Source organism: Micromesistius poutassou (genome assembly GCF_964030765.1).
Source record: "Micromesistius poutassou genome assembly, chromosome: 21".
In the NCBI taxonomy this organism is placed as follows: Eukaryota; Metazoa; Chordata; class Actinopteri; order Gadiformes; family Gadidae; genus Micromesistius; species Micromesistius poutassou.
In genome coordinates this window covers 3,260,133-3,275,814 of record NC_140291.1, presented here as the reverse complement: position 1 = coordinate 3,275,814, position 15,682 = coordinate 3,260,133, and the positions used below count along the sequence as shown (strand labels likewise).

The following is a 15,682-nucleotide window of genomic DNA, read 5'->3' as shown; positions in this document are numbered from 1 at the left end:
ACAATCCTGCTGCATCGTCTTCTGGAAACGCGTGCACTTGGTTGAAGTCGACCCAGTCTAGCGGGCCCATTCTCCCCCCGATAGGCAACATTGCAGACGGAGAACTTTTGCAGCGTGCTGGATCCTTTGTGGCAAATGAAAAACAACTGTGTGGTGGAGCTGTTGTTTGCATGAAATGTACATTTCGAATAAGTCTTTCAGGACGCCGCGCAGAGGAAGAGAAGGGGTTGTTGACAGATTCAGCCAGTCCTCTTGGCATGCAACGGCTATCTGTCAAGCACCACTTAATGCATATCATTGATTTAGAGACTGTTACCTGCTTGTCTCAACCCACCATTTTACATGTTCGGCCCCCGGCCGATGCCAAAGAATGAGGTTTAATTGAGTAAATGAGCTGCGCAAAGGAGTAATCCTTTTTAAGGTTGTGATATAAAAGATCCCTCATTACATCTTGTGTCTAAGCATCAATCGGGGTTAGGCAGGACTAACATGTGGCGCCTAACGGTTCGCAACACATCACTAACATCATGGGTTTTTATGTGTGTGCGGTCTTGCTATGGCTACCCACCCCAGGGGGATTTGTTTCTATTACTGGGATAAAACAGCCATGCCAAGATGTTTATTCTAGGAAAAAGCACTTTCTTTTAAAAATATAAGTGGCATTCATTCCAGTGCACCACTCCAAAAAGAGAGCGCATATTATAGTGTTTTTGCTATACTGTACAGTATATATATAGAGTTTCAATAATAATACTTAGTACTCAGCAGGTTTGTGCAAAACAAAACGCTACATGCCAAACATTTCGTTTTATTGATAATATTCCTGAATAAGGGACATTGTCTTGCTAGGGCACTCGGTTGCAACGATGGCAATGGGTTGGAGGTGGAATCAATTAACATAACTATTTAATTAGGTTGTCCCTAATGTTATCTGTTCAAAACCGTGAAGCAGGGGTTATTTTCAGTCAGTCATGGAATGCCTAAATGCTCTTTAAAACTCATCTGCATCACGCTGACTGGGCTACATGGTGGTGCACCCATGCGAAAATGCGGTGTCTTTGATCGTTTCCCTTTAGCACCTAAACGTTGCTAATGCTCTTAAAGCGTCGCTAAACTCTTATACTGTCTTTGGTACAGCGATCACATGCTTGTCTCACTCAAAGTGCCTTATCCTTCGGTCATGATCCAGGCATTGTTCAGGTTTTGGCATGACGCAAGTTGTTTTTAGATGGGGGGGGGAAGAACATTAAAACGACAACAAACTCAAGCAAAAAGTTTTGAGTCAATATAAGCTGGGGTTTATTTTCTTACGCTGTATGGGTCTGGTGCACAGACAGAATTCGCCTCTCCTTTCACCTTATGAGGATAAGCTGATGTATCCTCACTCCCGATATTAAAAGTGCTGAGGAGTTTGTACGGTGACACACTGCAGCTCGGAAGACGCGCCAGACAGGGAGTACGGCTCCTATTTAGATAAATGGACCGGCGGCTTCACGAGGGATAGCTGGAGGTCACAGGATAAAGCTGCCACACAGCAATCACTTACTCCCAGTCACCAGCAGTCACAAGCATTAATTTAAAAAGGCCAAACGTGTGATGAGCCAGAGTCCCAAACACAAACCATGTGAGGTTACATAGGTTCCTCGACTATGGTTCTGGGATTTCCTTGAATGCACCTCTTATGCTCAGAGCAAGGATATTAAAGATATAGCACACAGTGGGACACCTATACTGGCAGCCATATCATGAAAAAATCAACAATACAAAACTAAGAAAAGTAGAAGTCATGATACAAGGAATTACTGTGTCCTATATAATTAATTGGAAAAATAAATGAATCCATAGCTTGCTTGGTTTGTGTGTTTGTTTGCTAGAGACTGAGATTTAACTGCCATTTCGAGGAAGGTTTACATCTCTCCGAGACTCTCCGCATCCACGGGGTCGCTGCTGGGATTGTTTTGAAGTCACTCAAGGCCACTCGGGTCAGATAGGAGAAGGGAGACGATTTAAGACTGTAGTTGCCATAGTATGTCAGTGTTTCTGAATCATTGGCAGTGTGTTGTATTTCTCCCGACTGAATGTGGTGTCAGATGGCCAGCGAGCCTAACAATGCAACGCCAGGAACACTGTTAGACAGGCATGTGGGCAAACAGACAGACACTCTCCGGACAAATATGGGATGTAAACAAGGACTTAGCAGTTGGAGGAGACATCAATGCATGCATTTCTAGTGTAAGGTCATCAAATCTGGTAATTATATGGGTTTGTTGCTTTTTTGGCCCACACTTTTGAATCTTGTCTTGTCCTCTTGTCTGTGTACCTGGCTGCATTTGAACCTACTCATAACAGGCCCACATGTGTGTTTGTGAAGTGTGTCCATGTGTGTGTCCAGCCACTTGTGATTGGGGTTTGTGAGGTGGTGCTACATTATGACCTATTGATTTTGATGATCTGTGTGTTATTGCAACAAGGTGAGAGTGGAAGAGGCCAGTATTCATAAACAGGAATTGAGAGGCCGAATCAGATCTTCAGCCATGGTTCATTCTCAATATTATACTTTTTTAAGTTAACTTTGACCTTTGACCTTTTGGTCACAATCTTTTTTTTTTTAAGGAAAAAGGAATTAAGTCTAAAAAGGACATTCATTTTCTGGAAGGCTTTTGCCCTGTTTTATTAATATCCTTCTTAAATGTTTGAGTGAAACTTTATCCTGATAGCCCATCACATTGAATCACCTTCAATTTAGCATTCTGCTTTTAAGTCGACGCGAGTCAACATTAATGGTAAAACTCCTGTTACACGTCTACATTTAGCATAAAACTGCAATTAAACAGTCAAGCCGAGAACACACTGTCATGCACGATAGTACTCCAGAGTGGAGTGCGCGTCGTCCATCGTCTAGTTCGTTGGTCTTTTAACCTGCAATTGGAAGCTGCCAGCTCAATGCATAATCTATGTCCCTCAAGGAGCTTTTCGTAGAACTCCTCGCTATGGCAACAGATCATTAACCAGCCTCCTGTCCTCTGTACATGGACTTCCTTTTGTTCCACCACAGATTACAACCACAAACTACTAAGTACTCGAGTGTGTGTGTGTGTGTGTGTGTGTGTGTGTGATGTGAGAAGGGAAAATACAATTAGGAGAGAGAGAGAGAGAGTTTGAGAGAGAGACATGTATTGTTTGTTTGGTTTCGTCCGATTTGGCAAATGTGTTTCATCACTCATGCCAATAAAACAAATTTAATTGAATTGAGAATAAGAGAGAGATCGTAAGATAGCGAGAGAGAGAAGCGTCAGGAGCAGGGGAGGGGGTGTTGTGTGTGTGTGTGTGTGTGTGTGTGTGTGTGTGTGTGTGTGTGTGTGTGTGTTGGGTGTGGGAAAGGCCGGGTGGTGGGGGTGGATGACTGCTGCTCCAGCGTTTCCTCCACACACACAGGGGACTGTTGGCTGTAGTAGTAAGACAAGCAGCTCTGCTCTGGCTCAGCAGGGGAGGTGAGGGGGGGGGGGAAGGAAGGAATGAGCTATAGACGAGGAGACAAGGAGACCTGTAGGACACGACGCTAAAAGTCACGCAGGAGGGTGAGACTGCCCACTTGGGGGGAGTGTGTGAGGCAGACGGAGCGGCCAGGCGAGGCAGTGTGAGACACAGAGAGATGAGACAGGAGGTAGGATATAAATAAGGATGTGTAGTTTAAATGGTGTGTTTGTGAGAGAGATGTCTGTGTGTTTGTGTTTGTGTGTGTGTGTGTGTGCTTGTGTGTGTGTGTGTGTGTGTGTGTGTGTGTGTGTGTGTGTGTGTGTGTGTGTGCATGCGTAAGCAAACACACACACACACACACAGACACACACACACACACACACACACACACACTGTATCTTCTGTTGTGACGTCTGTTGTTTGCACCGGTTGCTTAAAAGTTAAGGAAAAGGTAGACTGGAACATTAAGGATGATGGAGGTAGCAAACAGATTTGACACAGGATACATATATGTGTGTGTTTGTGTGTGTCAGTGTATGTGTGTGTGTCATGTCGGATGAGTCATAGAGAAGGGAGAAGACTTACTGCATTTTTTTATTTGAGGGTGTAAATGCACATGAGAGAGTGCTTTTCTGAGGGTGTTGGCGTTACATGGGGCATTCTGGCACAATCGCATGAAATCTGTTTTGTGTTTACGGGCAAGTCGATGCATGCAATGTCATCCTTGTTTGCAGCCATGTCCCTTGCCAATTGGGTTCCAATTGCAACTAGATTGTGTTTAGTTCACACCCCCACAGATCTGTAAAAATATGGTATATTACTTAACATTGTACTTCCGACGTACATTGTGGTTCTAAAGAGGTAAAAATGCCATACCAGTGATTGTAAAGTTTAGGTCCTTCAACAGGGTATCTCCCTGTATGTTATGGCTGTCAACTCTGACCTACAACTACATTTCTAGTGTAGTACACAGTAGTACTTCACTACTCTCAAGGTCAACTGCTCCCCGAATTGTTGTGAGCTTTTTCACTGGCGATAAAGAGCAATGTAAATAAATGCAGCTTGAAGTACAAGGCTAGCTAGCTCTAGCAATGTTTGTCTTACGCTGGTGGTGGAGGTGTTGGAGGCTGAGAAGTGTGTAAGGGTTTCCCTGGCCGGGTAAGGGTTTTGTTTAAAGGGTACACAAATGGGAGCAAATAGTTTGATTACAGAAACAGCGTAACTTGATCATGACGAGCCCAGGGGGCAAAAAATACTGCGGGCCCCTATCACCTCCAATATGAATAACAAAAAGAAATGCCCACTCTTGCGAATCGAGATTATTGTTTAATTCGTAGGCGGCTACATCTTTTCTTCTCTCCCTTTGACTCCAGTTGTTTCTGGGTAATCTTGCTGGCTCAACGGCGATGACAACAATGCTTATGATTGGAGAGTATTTCACAAGGAATCCCAGAATGCATGTCTTAACATATTAGCTGTTAAACATGTTCAAACGTTGAATAATATCACAGGCAATGAATAATCTGTCTCCCTCCCAGTTAGTCACTCAGTAGAATAATATAATGGACATAAATGTTAGGTTTGCCTGCTTTGAAATAATAATAACAAATAAGCTAACTTTGACCTTCTAACCAGAAACTCCAGATATATCTGTTCTCAAAAAATATGAAAACAACCGTAGTTGGCATCCTCACATGTCATACGTGTATCTGCGTGTCTCAACCTTTTCACCCAGCCTGCATAGTGCAACTCAAATGTTCTTTTGCACGTATTCGTCACCTCAGTGGTGGGCCTACAGGTGCGACGCATGACAAAGAAGCGCATTAGAACAAACATGTGAAACGCTCTCAAGTCTCTCCGCCCCTCACGCCCCGGCCCCAGGCCTGGCAACAGAGAAACCAGACGCTTCTATCAATGAGGCCGGAGAGTCCGAATCAATACCGGTGACCACTGACACCGTACTCCTAGCACAGCACAACCACTCAAAGCACTCATATAGATTCACTGCAAACAACGCTACACAAAGATAGCTATACCATAACGGTGTGTGTAGCATCTCTCAGGTCTGTTTAAAACACAAGCATTTAATTGGACGTTTGTAGCCTTTTTCAGACCTACTCGTCTTGTGTCTGAAAGCAGCCCGTTTGAAAGCAGCGTCACTGGGAGCCAGCGGCGGCAGCAGCGAGGGCCCTTGGGTCACGTGGCGTGTTATGTAGACGCGCTGGAAGCCCAGGACGGCGCCGTCACTCACGGTTCTGATTTACCTTCTCTCCCATCTTCATTACCCCGCTCTCTTATTCATGACTCGGCAGCACACGCGGGCACGTGGTGGAGGTTTATCGAGTTGGGAGGCTGGTGTATTTTGGGTACACTCAGGAAGCGGGGGAATCTCATCTCCCGAGGATGTGGAGGAAACGGGGGGGTGAAACTATCCGCCAATAATGTTGTACGCGGAAATCGATCGTGCTGGTTCCACGGATCAATATGGTGAGAGTATCCCTGGGTATAGTCCGTCGTTAGCCGGGGTGGCAAGATTTCCTCAACCCATTAACTTAATAAAAGTGTCACAGTGTCTGGTCTCCCGAGGACTATAGTATGTCTTTAGCGAGGTTGCTCTAAGTTCTTCTGGTAGGATGGTGGCAGCGGAGGGGTGGGGGGGGGCGGGGGTTGAAATCGTAGCTGCTAGAGTAAGGAGTCAGCGGAAGCGGTGCCAACAGCTAATATTAGCCACTCGCCCCATCCAGGGATGGCATACTAAAGCCGCACACACAGGGTTTAATTACCTGTGTGATTTCCCTCCTGGGCCCTGGGGCCTGGAGGAGGGTTTCTGTAGGGTAGCAGGGTTGTTAAGAGTCACCTGCTAGCATCTCTCTGTGCATGTAACATTCATTCTGAAAGCATAAAGGTGACCTGTGTGAGGTCAACAAACAGGATGACTCATCAATGTTTTAAGCAAGGAGGGGAAAGGGAGGCGGGGGGGGGGGGGTTGTGGTCGTAGAATTTAAGAGGGAGGGTCACCGGTAGGACTTCCCAGGGTATGCTGGGAAAATCCCAGCAGCACTGAGGTAATGACCACGAAGGCGTTCACACAAACAGTTTCTTCTCATTGCTGTCCGACCACTTGAAAGAGGTTGTGCAAAATCACCAGAAGATGGCACATTTAATGATCTGATATCGTATCCTGTACAGACATCTCTTGTTATAAAATACATGTACTGGATACTGAAGGTCCAATTCACCTCTGGAATGGAGAGGATAGCCATCACGCACTGATTATATCTTCCCTAAAGATTTTCCAAATGCCACATAAAAGGACTCTAGACTCTTTTTTTTTGCGGACAGCCATAGTATATATAGGTGTCTTCTCATCAGCCTATATCAATAAAAACATAAAATACACAGACACACAGAGTTACATGATGAAATGTAAACAAGCTGTGAGTCCAGCTAATTGAGGCGTTTTCGAATGCTGCTGTCCTGTAAATCAGGAGGACAGGGGCAGGTGGTGAGTGGTAAGGATCTGTTTTCATTGTTACTCCTGGCACGCAGTGCAGAGAGTGTGTTGTTGAAATGTATTTGTTTGTGTGTGCGTGTGCATGTATGAGTGTGTGTGTGTGTGTGTGTGTGTGTGTGTGTGTGTGTGTGTGCATGTGTGCATGTATGCGTATGCTTCTTTTGCTGGAGACTATATCCCCGCCAGATGGTGCAAACTTGGCAGATTCTGAGTAAGAGAAAGCGAACGGCCAACAATGAAATACTGGGCATCCGAGGGGTTGGACTGCTGCACCTGGAGTGCAAGAGAAAGCGTTGTGGAGAGATGGTGTCGGTTGCCTGTTGATAATTGACTTCTGAGTTTGTATGAATGTGTGAAGTTCTGCTCTGTTTGGTAATGATGTGACGTCTGAACTGCAAAAGAGCTATGAATGTCATTAAGAGCAGATACTGTCAAGCCAAGTAGCTGCTTGGGAAGTGGAATCGTTTGTTTACATTCTGTAAGGCCACGCGTCCTTATATCTACTCGGTAAATCAGCATTCCCATCATCTGGCTGAGGGTGCCCCCTTCTTCTCTCTTCATTATGTATTAACTCTTACCACACTGTGCTGTCTGCTTGCTGTTCCTTGAGACGATTCTCTTTGAGTCTCTTCTGCTTAACATTATTATTTTGCTTTCCACCACTTCCCTTTCAGCGAGCTTTCTCTCACCCCTCTCTCACACGCCCTTCACACCTTCCCTGTTTTCCTGTTCTGCCGCAGCTGATAAAAGTGATGGATCACTTGCGTATGAAGCAAAATAAAACACAACAAAAAGCTTCCACAAGATATAGCAGAGCACCTGTGGGGGGCTCCCCCTGGGTCTTAAGCTGGCTTGACAGGCTTCACCGTGTCTCAAGCAGCCTTGACCGGCAATGGAACAATAACTGTAAGCCTCCAGTTGGGAGACCATACCGATCTCGCAAGTTTCCATTCTGCTTCTCTCTGCAGATTGATTTGTCCTTGAACCAGTTGAAAGCCTTTCTTCAAATATTTTTAAATGCTAGGGGGGAGCCCCGGTGGCTCACTGGGTAGAGCACATACCATATAAGCTCAGTCCTGAACGCAGCGACCCGGGATTGAATCCTGCCATTGGTCATTTGCTGCATGTCCTCCCATCTCTCCAAAATGCAAAAAAAAAAAGTTTAAAAATGTTAGGACAAATCAGCGCTCAGGGAATGAGTTTCATTCCATGACGAACAAGCAGCGCTGCGGTCTGCAGAGTGAACCAAAAAATTGATGGCGCAAGGGGAAAGTGTCACGATCTACTGAGCAATCAAAGTATTTTTTTTTAATCCAAAATGAAATGAAAAAAAAAATGAAAAAATGAAAAAAGATCAACATAAATCTGAGATATTCTACAGACGAAAACAGATTTGTGTGGGTGGATGAAGCGTTCAGAAGGGGATTTTAATAAGTGTTTTTGTATAGTGGCCAGTCTACACAGTGTTGATTTGAAACCGTTACAGACACGTTTAAGCAGTTTACCATGGCTCGCCGAGTGGGCCAATTACCGACTTATAGATCCAGTCCTCCGGTGGCATGATGGTGAGAAACATTTAAGTGACAGAAAGGGAAATGCCCCGTTCAACCAGCTTGTCTCGGCTTGATTTTTGAGACTAGGAGCAAAGAGACAATTTTTTTGTACCTGGCATCCAAAGCAAATGGGTTGATCCCATCACAAGACTTGCACTGCCTGCTCAGACACCACCATCTGCAATCGCCTTCTTAACAGGGCTGAAGAGTAGAGACAGTAAATGAGACGGTGAGAGAAAGGTGTGATTGAATTATCCTGTTGACATGTTATCCTGGTATGATTAATTTCAGAGAAACCTTTCTGTAATACTACACAGAGAACACTGACAGCCTATCGACTGTATAAGAACAGGCCCGAACACCCCCAAATACTCTTGTTTACAATGAACAAATGGAAGGTGTTATGACCCTCACTGCAAAGGCTCGGGCACCCTATAATAAGCCTGTGTGCCGCAAACCTCTGTTGGTTCTGTCAGCTTTCATTTGTTACACACAACGTCGCCTGCTGCTACCACAGAACCAGTTCGACCCTGAATGACTCTGGCCAGAGACCCTCCTGTTCCACAGAGATCTTATTTCTCAGACCAAATTGGCATCCGACTGTAAATGTATACCAAATATAGGACGGAGGAGGAAATGGAACTTCGCCCTAATGTATCACATTGAAGAAGTTGCCAACTGATTATTCCACCCGTAATTAAGAAACATAAAAAAGAAATGAACTCTACCAAACTTGGCCTTTGTTTCTGATTCCTACCCTTATTTTGCGCTCGCATTAGGTTGTTTCTGGGAGACTTGCACCCACTTGTTGCAGTAGGACTCGGGTATTGATCTGTATGCTGTTATTGTTCCATAGCCTTACTTGGACGAGTCCCATTGTAAAGGTCCCAGTGTAAAATCACACTGAGCAGAAGACACCTGCAGGTACAGCAGGGTGATGTTTGAGCACCCTGGGTGGTGGGTGACAGGGTGGTGGTAGTCCTACAGCTCTTCTATAGAACCTGAGACATTTGACAGACAATAACTGTCAAAAGAGTGTCTCTTTCTCCAATGTGAGTTTCCAGCAAACAGTGACAAACCCAATGCGCTAAGGTGCCAGACTTCCTCCTTGTGATGCAAAATTCACAGCAGCAAACAAATGATCACTTTTCCTGAATCTGAGTCCTGCCATTCTTGTCGAGGTGAATGCTCTGTACGCAATCCGTTCCCTTCTAAATATGAACAGAGCCATTTTCAGGTCTTGAGTCAGAGGAAGGAAGCTGTCAGGGATGAATTATTGCTTGCTTTCACCTAAAACATGTACTTCTCTCTGGGGCATAACCAAATGGTTTAATGGCATAATTGTAATATTCCTGGGGGGACTAATTATGCAGGATTATTTGATTTTAATAGCCTCATCGAGAATGTTTTCAGAGAAAAACGACAATATAGAAAGCCTCTGGCGATATCAGAAAGTCATTGTATTGAAAGATAATGTGTAATGGCATTCTGAGCAAAACGTACTGCCATAATAGGACATATTTAAGATCAAATGTAGTGAATCCCAAAAGGAAATTAGCTTTCCAGTAAAAAGGATGTAAAAAAAACAAAAACAGGACCACGATATATGAAGTTAAGCATGGCTTTTTTTTATTGTTGTTTATGAAGTTATTCTTCATATTGGCATAGATTGTTCTGAGTAGGTCAAGGATATCACAGAGCGAATAAGCTATGGTAATGGAAAACGATAACGGCCATTGTTGATCTATTTTACAAGTGTGTATTATGCAGTGGCACACCATAGAGTTACATGACTTGATTCTAATTTATGGCCAAGCTGAAGATGTTAACTAAGCCGATATTACATTTTGGCTCGACTAAAGTGGAGATTTATAAAGATTTTATAACGCATCAGTGAAGACATTTCAACACTACTGTTTAGCAGGCAGGTATGCATGACTTATGGGTAATAGCCCTGTCAAGCTTCATCAGAGGTAGCATTTGAAATGCCCCAGGCGACCACACAGTGGGAGAATTAATAGGGCCTGCACGTAATAGTTTTGTACTTAGTTAATATTCAATGGCATTTGCAAGTACACTTTCATGTGAAAATTAATCCGAGAAGTGATATGAGGATCATCCATTAAGGTTTTTAAGGTTAAATTTTGACTAATTAATAATTTCCTTAATAATTATCATTAATGGTAAATGATTCATTTACAATAAATGCTCATTAATGGTATATGATTAATGGTCAATTAATAATTGACCATTAATTGGAATTTAAATCAATATTTGTAAAGCAAAACATTGTAAGAGGCCACTTGAGTTTATAGTTAGTTTATATTTACTTATTACTCTTTAACTGTTGTTCAATCCAATATAGTGCTTTTTGCAGATATTTTTTGCAGAGAAACGGTGACGGATGGATAATGATAACATCAATTCTTATAATGTAAAAAGGTCTCTTGGATCTTCAGAGTCTGTTTATACACTGGTAATTGTACAAGGAAACCATCACTATAAACTCAACAGCTAGAAAAAGCAACTTGTAGCTATGGTGGCCTGTAAGGCAAACATATATAAAACATATATATTCCTGTGTGCACTTCTGGTACACAGGAGTTAAGAAAATAGAGAGAGCAAAACTAACAATTCACACATCCTCCTCCTCCTCCTCTGTCACTCACAGGCATGGAGACTCGCCGGCTGTTGAAGCTGTCCTGTGGGTCTGCCTTCCCCCTGGCCCGTCCACTGGCCCAGTGCCTCTGCTCTGCACACCATCATCCAGGGGAGGGAGGAAGGAGAGACGTCATCTAAAAATAAACCCCACTCGGGCACCAGCAGATAAACAAGAAAACAAACTGAAAACAAAAATAAACTAAACGAGAGAAAAAAGGAGAAGACATAGTGGTCATTGTCTCCCTCTACCTGTATTTCTTTCTGAATCTCTCTCTTTCCCTCTCTCTCTCTCTCCCTCCCTCTCTGTCACTCTCTCGGTCCTCGTTATGCTCTGAGCTGAGATCATGTCCCAATCTGGCAACGTCCTTCACATGTACGTGGAAGTGAGGCCCGACAAGGAGCAGGACGCGGTGAAGGCTTTCGGGGAGGCAGTCGGGGAGGGGGACAGTCAAGTGGCAGCTGTGCCGGAGGGCCCCGCAGAGCTCCTGTCCCAGCTCGCCGCGCAGACCACCTGCCAGACGCTCCCCGCGGCCCAGCGTCTGGCCCGGGAGCACGCGTACCACCAGTCGCCGTCCAGACACACTGTGAGCTTCCAACTCCAGCACAAGATCACCTCGCAGTCCCCCGCGGCGTCCAAGAGGCCGTGGTTACCGGGGGACGGGATCTCCGCCGCCGCCCTGTGCCCCTCGTCTGCGAGGACCGCCGCCCCTCACCCCGCTCCCGCGTGCCAGCGGTTCGGCGAGGAGAAGGCCGGCGAAGGGACGCGCTCCGTGGTCACGTTCAGCTACGTCGAGAAGCCCAATGTGCGCACCGTCGAGAGCCCCCGGGGCCCGCGCTGCGAGAGAGGGGCCCGGGAGGACGTAGTCAACCCCTCCCCGTTTTGTAAAAGACTGAGCGACTCCTCTTGGTGGGGGAGTCCGGATTCCTCCCGCGGCTCTAGTCCGAAGCTGGCTTTCAGGCAACCCGCTCTGGACCCCATCGGCAGGGCAGCTACCCAGAGAGCCGTGGAAGAGTTCGGCTCCCCCTTGCTGAGGATAAAACTAGCCCATGCGCTCGAGCGGGGATCGACGTCGCGCTACTTCTCGCAGCCGCGCTGCCAGTCCTGGGCGGGCTCCCCTGTCCGGCGTCAGAACAACTGCAGGTCTCCCGTGGACTGCGTCAAAGACAGCAGCCAAGCTAACTGTACCCTTCCCCAGAGCAAAGAGACGGAGCAGCTCCCTCCGTCGAGGCGTCCCGCTTTGGGGACACCTCCCCACCCGCGGCCCAGGTCTTGTGCGGGGCCCGAGAGCCCTATTCATTGGCCGATGGAGCACAGAGCCCTATCAGGCAGTCCGGCTACCCGGGGACATCATCACAAGGCCTGTACGAGAGTTTCCTCACCCCAGGGAGCAATTCTAAACCTTGGCAATAAATTAGTGGAGGGCATGAACCAGCTAAGCGACAGTAAATCCTCGTCACCAGCCCACAGCCCCGAGGTGGCCCGCAGGTTAGCCGTGGAGGCCACCAAAGTGTCCTCTTTTTTCACAGAGACCAGGAAGGGCTCGTTGCATAACGCTCTGGGTGAGCCCACCAGAGGGTCAAACTCTTGCGAACGCCACGACCCGAGCCCCAACGCACAACAACAGGCCCAGCAGCATCAGCAGACGCTCAAGATGAACATCCCCTTACACGGGCAACACGCACCAGCAACCGACAACATCGACTGTCACCAGCCCGAGAGCTCCCTCTCGCAGTCCCACTCGCAGGAGACCAACTCCCGCAATAACCACGACACGCAGCGGGAGGTGGAGGAGAGGACCAAGCCCGAGGAGCGGGGGGGAAGGGGGGAACGGGAGGGGGGCGGCCGTCAGAGCTCGCCGCATCAGAGCTCCGTCGCAAAGGAGACGGTGACGGCGGCCCCCAGTTCTCCCGCCCTCCCTGCGCGATTCTTCCGCCCCTCTCACCCCCCCACCGAGTTCTGCTCCCCGATGAGGGACCCCCGCTTGCTCCGGGCCGAGGTGAGGGCGCTGGACAGCCCCACCCTGCACCGGCGCCAGCCCCCGCAGTACACCGGAGACCCCTGGTCTGCCGGGGCAGAGCGAGGGCGGGGAGGCGAACCCCCGCCAGGGCCCAACGAGAGTGTGGACTGCACGGAGCTCTCCCGCAGGCTCTTCATCCACCAGGGGGTGGAGGAGGCCCCGGTCAGCTGGACGTCCAGGCAGCGCTGGGGGAAGCAGCAGGAGGAGGAGGCGGTGGCGGTGGCGGAGAAGGAACGCGAGCCCGGCCAGTGCCCTAACCCAGAGGCTAACACCACCGCCGCCGCCGCCCCTGTCCCCGGGCGTGGACCCCGGCGAGGCCGGGGGGCCCTGAGCCCCACAGCGCGGCAGAAGCGTGCAGAGCAGAGGAGAAGAGAGGCCCTGCTCCTGGGTCCCGTCGCCTTGGACTCGGCGGAGGAGGACGACGATGAAGATGAGGAGGAGGAGGAGGAGGAGGAAGAGGAGGAGGAGGACGGGGAGGGAGGTGAGGGTTTCTTGGGAGAGAGGCAGCTGGGGTTACCGCGGGTACAGGAGCCCCTGGAGGGGGAGCAGAACGGTGTATTGGGGGGGTCGTCGTCACGGAGCTCCAGCGGGGTGACGGGGAGCCTGGGGGACAGGGACTGCGTTTCCCCCGAGTCCAGTCAGTCCAGTCACCAGAGCAACGACACCGCCGCTGCCACCTCAGGAATACAGGTGAGCTTTCAGTAAAAAAATATTATCATTATCATGCATCCATCCACTGATGCATCGATCATCTCATCCATCCGTTTTTTTTTTTATAATAGATAAATAAAAATAACATTTAATACAATTTTATTTATTTACCCATTAAAACCTAAACTACATGTACAATAATAACAATTAATCTCGGAAACCTAAATGTGCTTAATGTGTGGTGTTGCCCATTAGCAGTAGGCTACTATGAAAAGCGTATGATGCGAATTAGAATGCTCATCAGTCCCATTCAATTCTGTATTATTCCCTTTCGGTTCGGTTGGTTTCACATAGCCACGTTTGCCGGGTGGGTGCGCAGTGAATATATGGAGGGTGAGCTAACTCCGCCCCCCTAGTCGGTCTTGTAAAATAAACGAACGCACACTCTAACGAAATTATTTTTTTTCTCTCTCTCTCTCTCTCTCCCAGTTTTCTTTTAACCTGCTCCTAACCTACTTCGCTAGCATGCTAACGATAGACGGCTAACGGAGAAGAGGGATTTTGGTTCCCATCCCATCCGTCTGTCTGTTAAATTATATTGAATAGCAGCGCAAACGCAATGTGGCATGTAGTTGTGCGGCGGACGAGACCGCCGTTCTGCAAACCGCGACTCACTTGTTTTGAATGGACGCTTTCTTTTAAAATGTTGTCGCTTTGAACTGGTGAGAGAGTGAAACTTAATGACATTTGTATTAGTTCATAGCATCCAACGTTTCTAACTAGTTTAGATTTGATTAGCTCTTTTCTTGCACCTGGTGACCTGATCTTGTATACATAATCTATTTTTAAAACCGTAGCCTGATGACATTTCTCAGAAAAATCTGCATATCATCGATACTTTTTTGGTCGTTTGCTGCTTTGAATAAATCCCTGGACTGCTCGTACATACGACCTTTTTTGGTGCTTTGTTAGTTTATGGGTTATCATTGGAGAGCTGTATTATGAAGGGCTGTGAATGTCATCATATGGAATGCGCCACCAAACCCAGAACTTGTGAGCTCAGATTCACAGATGTTTACAAAAGCGCTTTGTGGTCTACGAATCTGCTTCATCCGTTTCTTCCCTTTTTTAGTAACATTTCCTTCATTTCCTCTGTTGTTTGTCAATTCAAATAATGGATCATTGTTTTGTACTTTGCGTATTTCATGGTAACTAGGCCTACATTACTTCATTAAAACACAATAACACACAGAACCAATTAGGATGGATGTCTTTAGTTCGGAGCAGCCACAGGAAAACAAACAAACCCTTGTTCATATGGGACTACCTAACCAACAAACAACACAATGTTATTCATTGGTGTAAAGATAACACATACTGTGATTTGTATCTTACACAGTGAAACACAAACATTAACGTCTGTCTGTCTGTCTGTCTGTGTGTCTGTGTGTGTGTGTGTGTGTGTGTGTGTGTGTGTGTGTGTGTGTGTGTGTGTTGTATTTCCCAGACTGACAGTGGCTGTGCTGTTCCGGGGCCTTCTCTTCACTGTCAGAGGATAGCTCGAGCCAAGTGGGAGTTCCTGTTTGGGACCCCCGCGGAGGAGGCTGCCAGCAGAGGAGACAAAAGTGAGCTTTACTTAGTTTAAAGCTAGGGTAGGCAATTTACTTGGGAACAATATATTGCCATATTTATTGACATTCTCTTAACACCACAACATCAATCAATAAATCAAATGCACTGACAAAAATTAAAAAAAAGTCTATCTGTGGTTGTCGCAGGTCTGAAATAAACCTTAATGGCCAAAATCT

The 15,682-nt window shown here is 46.8% G+C and overlaps 1 protein-coding gene across 1 annotated transcript in view; it reads left to right on the top strand.

Annotated features, from left to right (window-relative positions):
- The window catches only part of LOC311366943 (uncharacterized protein), a 62,781-nt gene that overhangs the window by 2,158 nt on the left and 44,941 nt on the right, over positions 1–15,682 (top strand). The window contains exons 2-3 of the mRNA XM_084485724.1: positions 11,216–13,913; positions 15,382–15,499. Of these exons, the coding sequence (XP_084341850.1) occupies positions 11,550–13,913; positions 15,382–15,499 (2,482 nt within the window). The 5' untranslated portion in view covers positions 11,216–11,549. The remainder of the gene's footprint in view (positions 1–11,215; positions 13,914–15,381; positions 15,500–15,682) is intronic.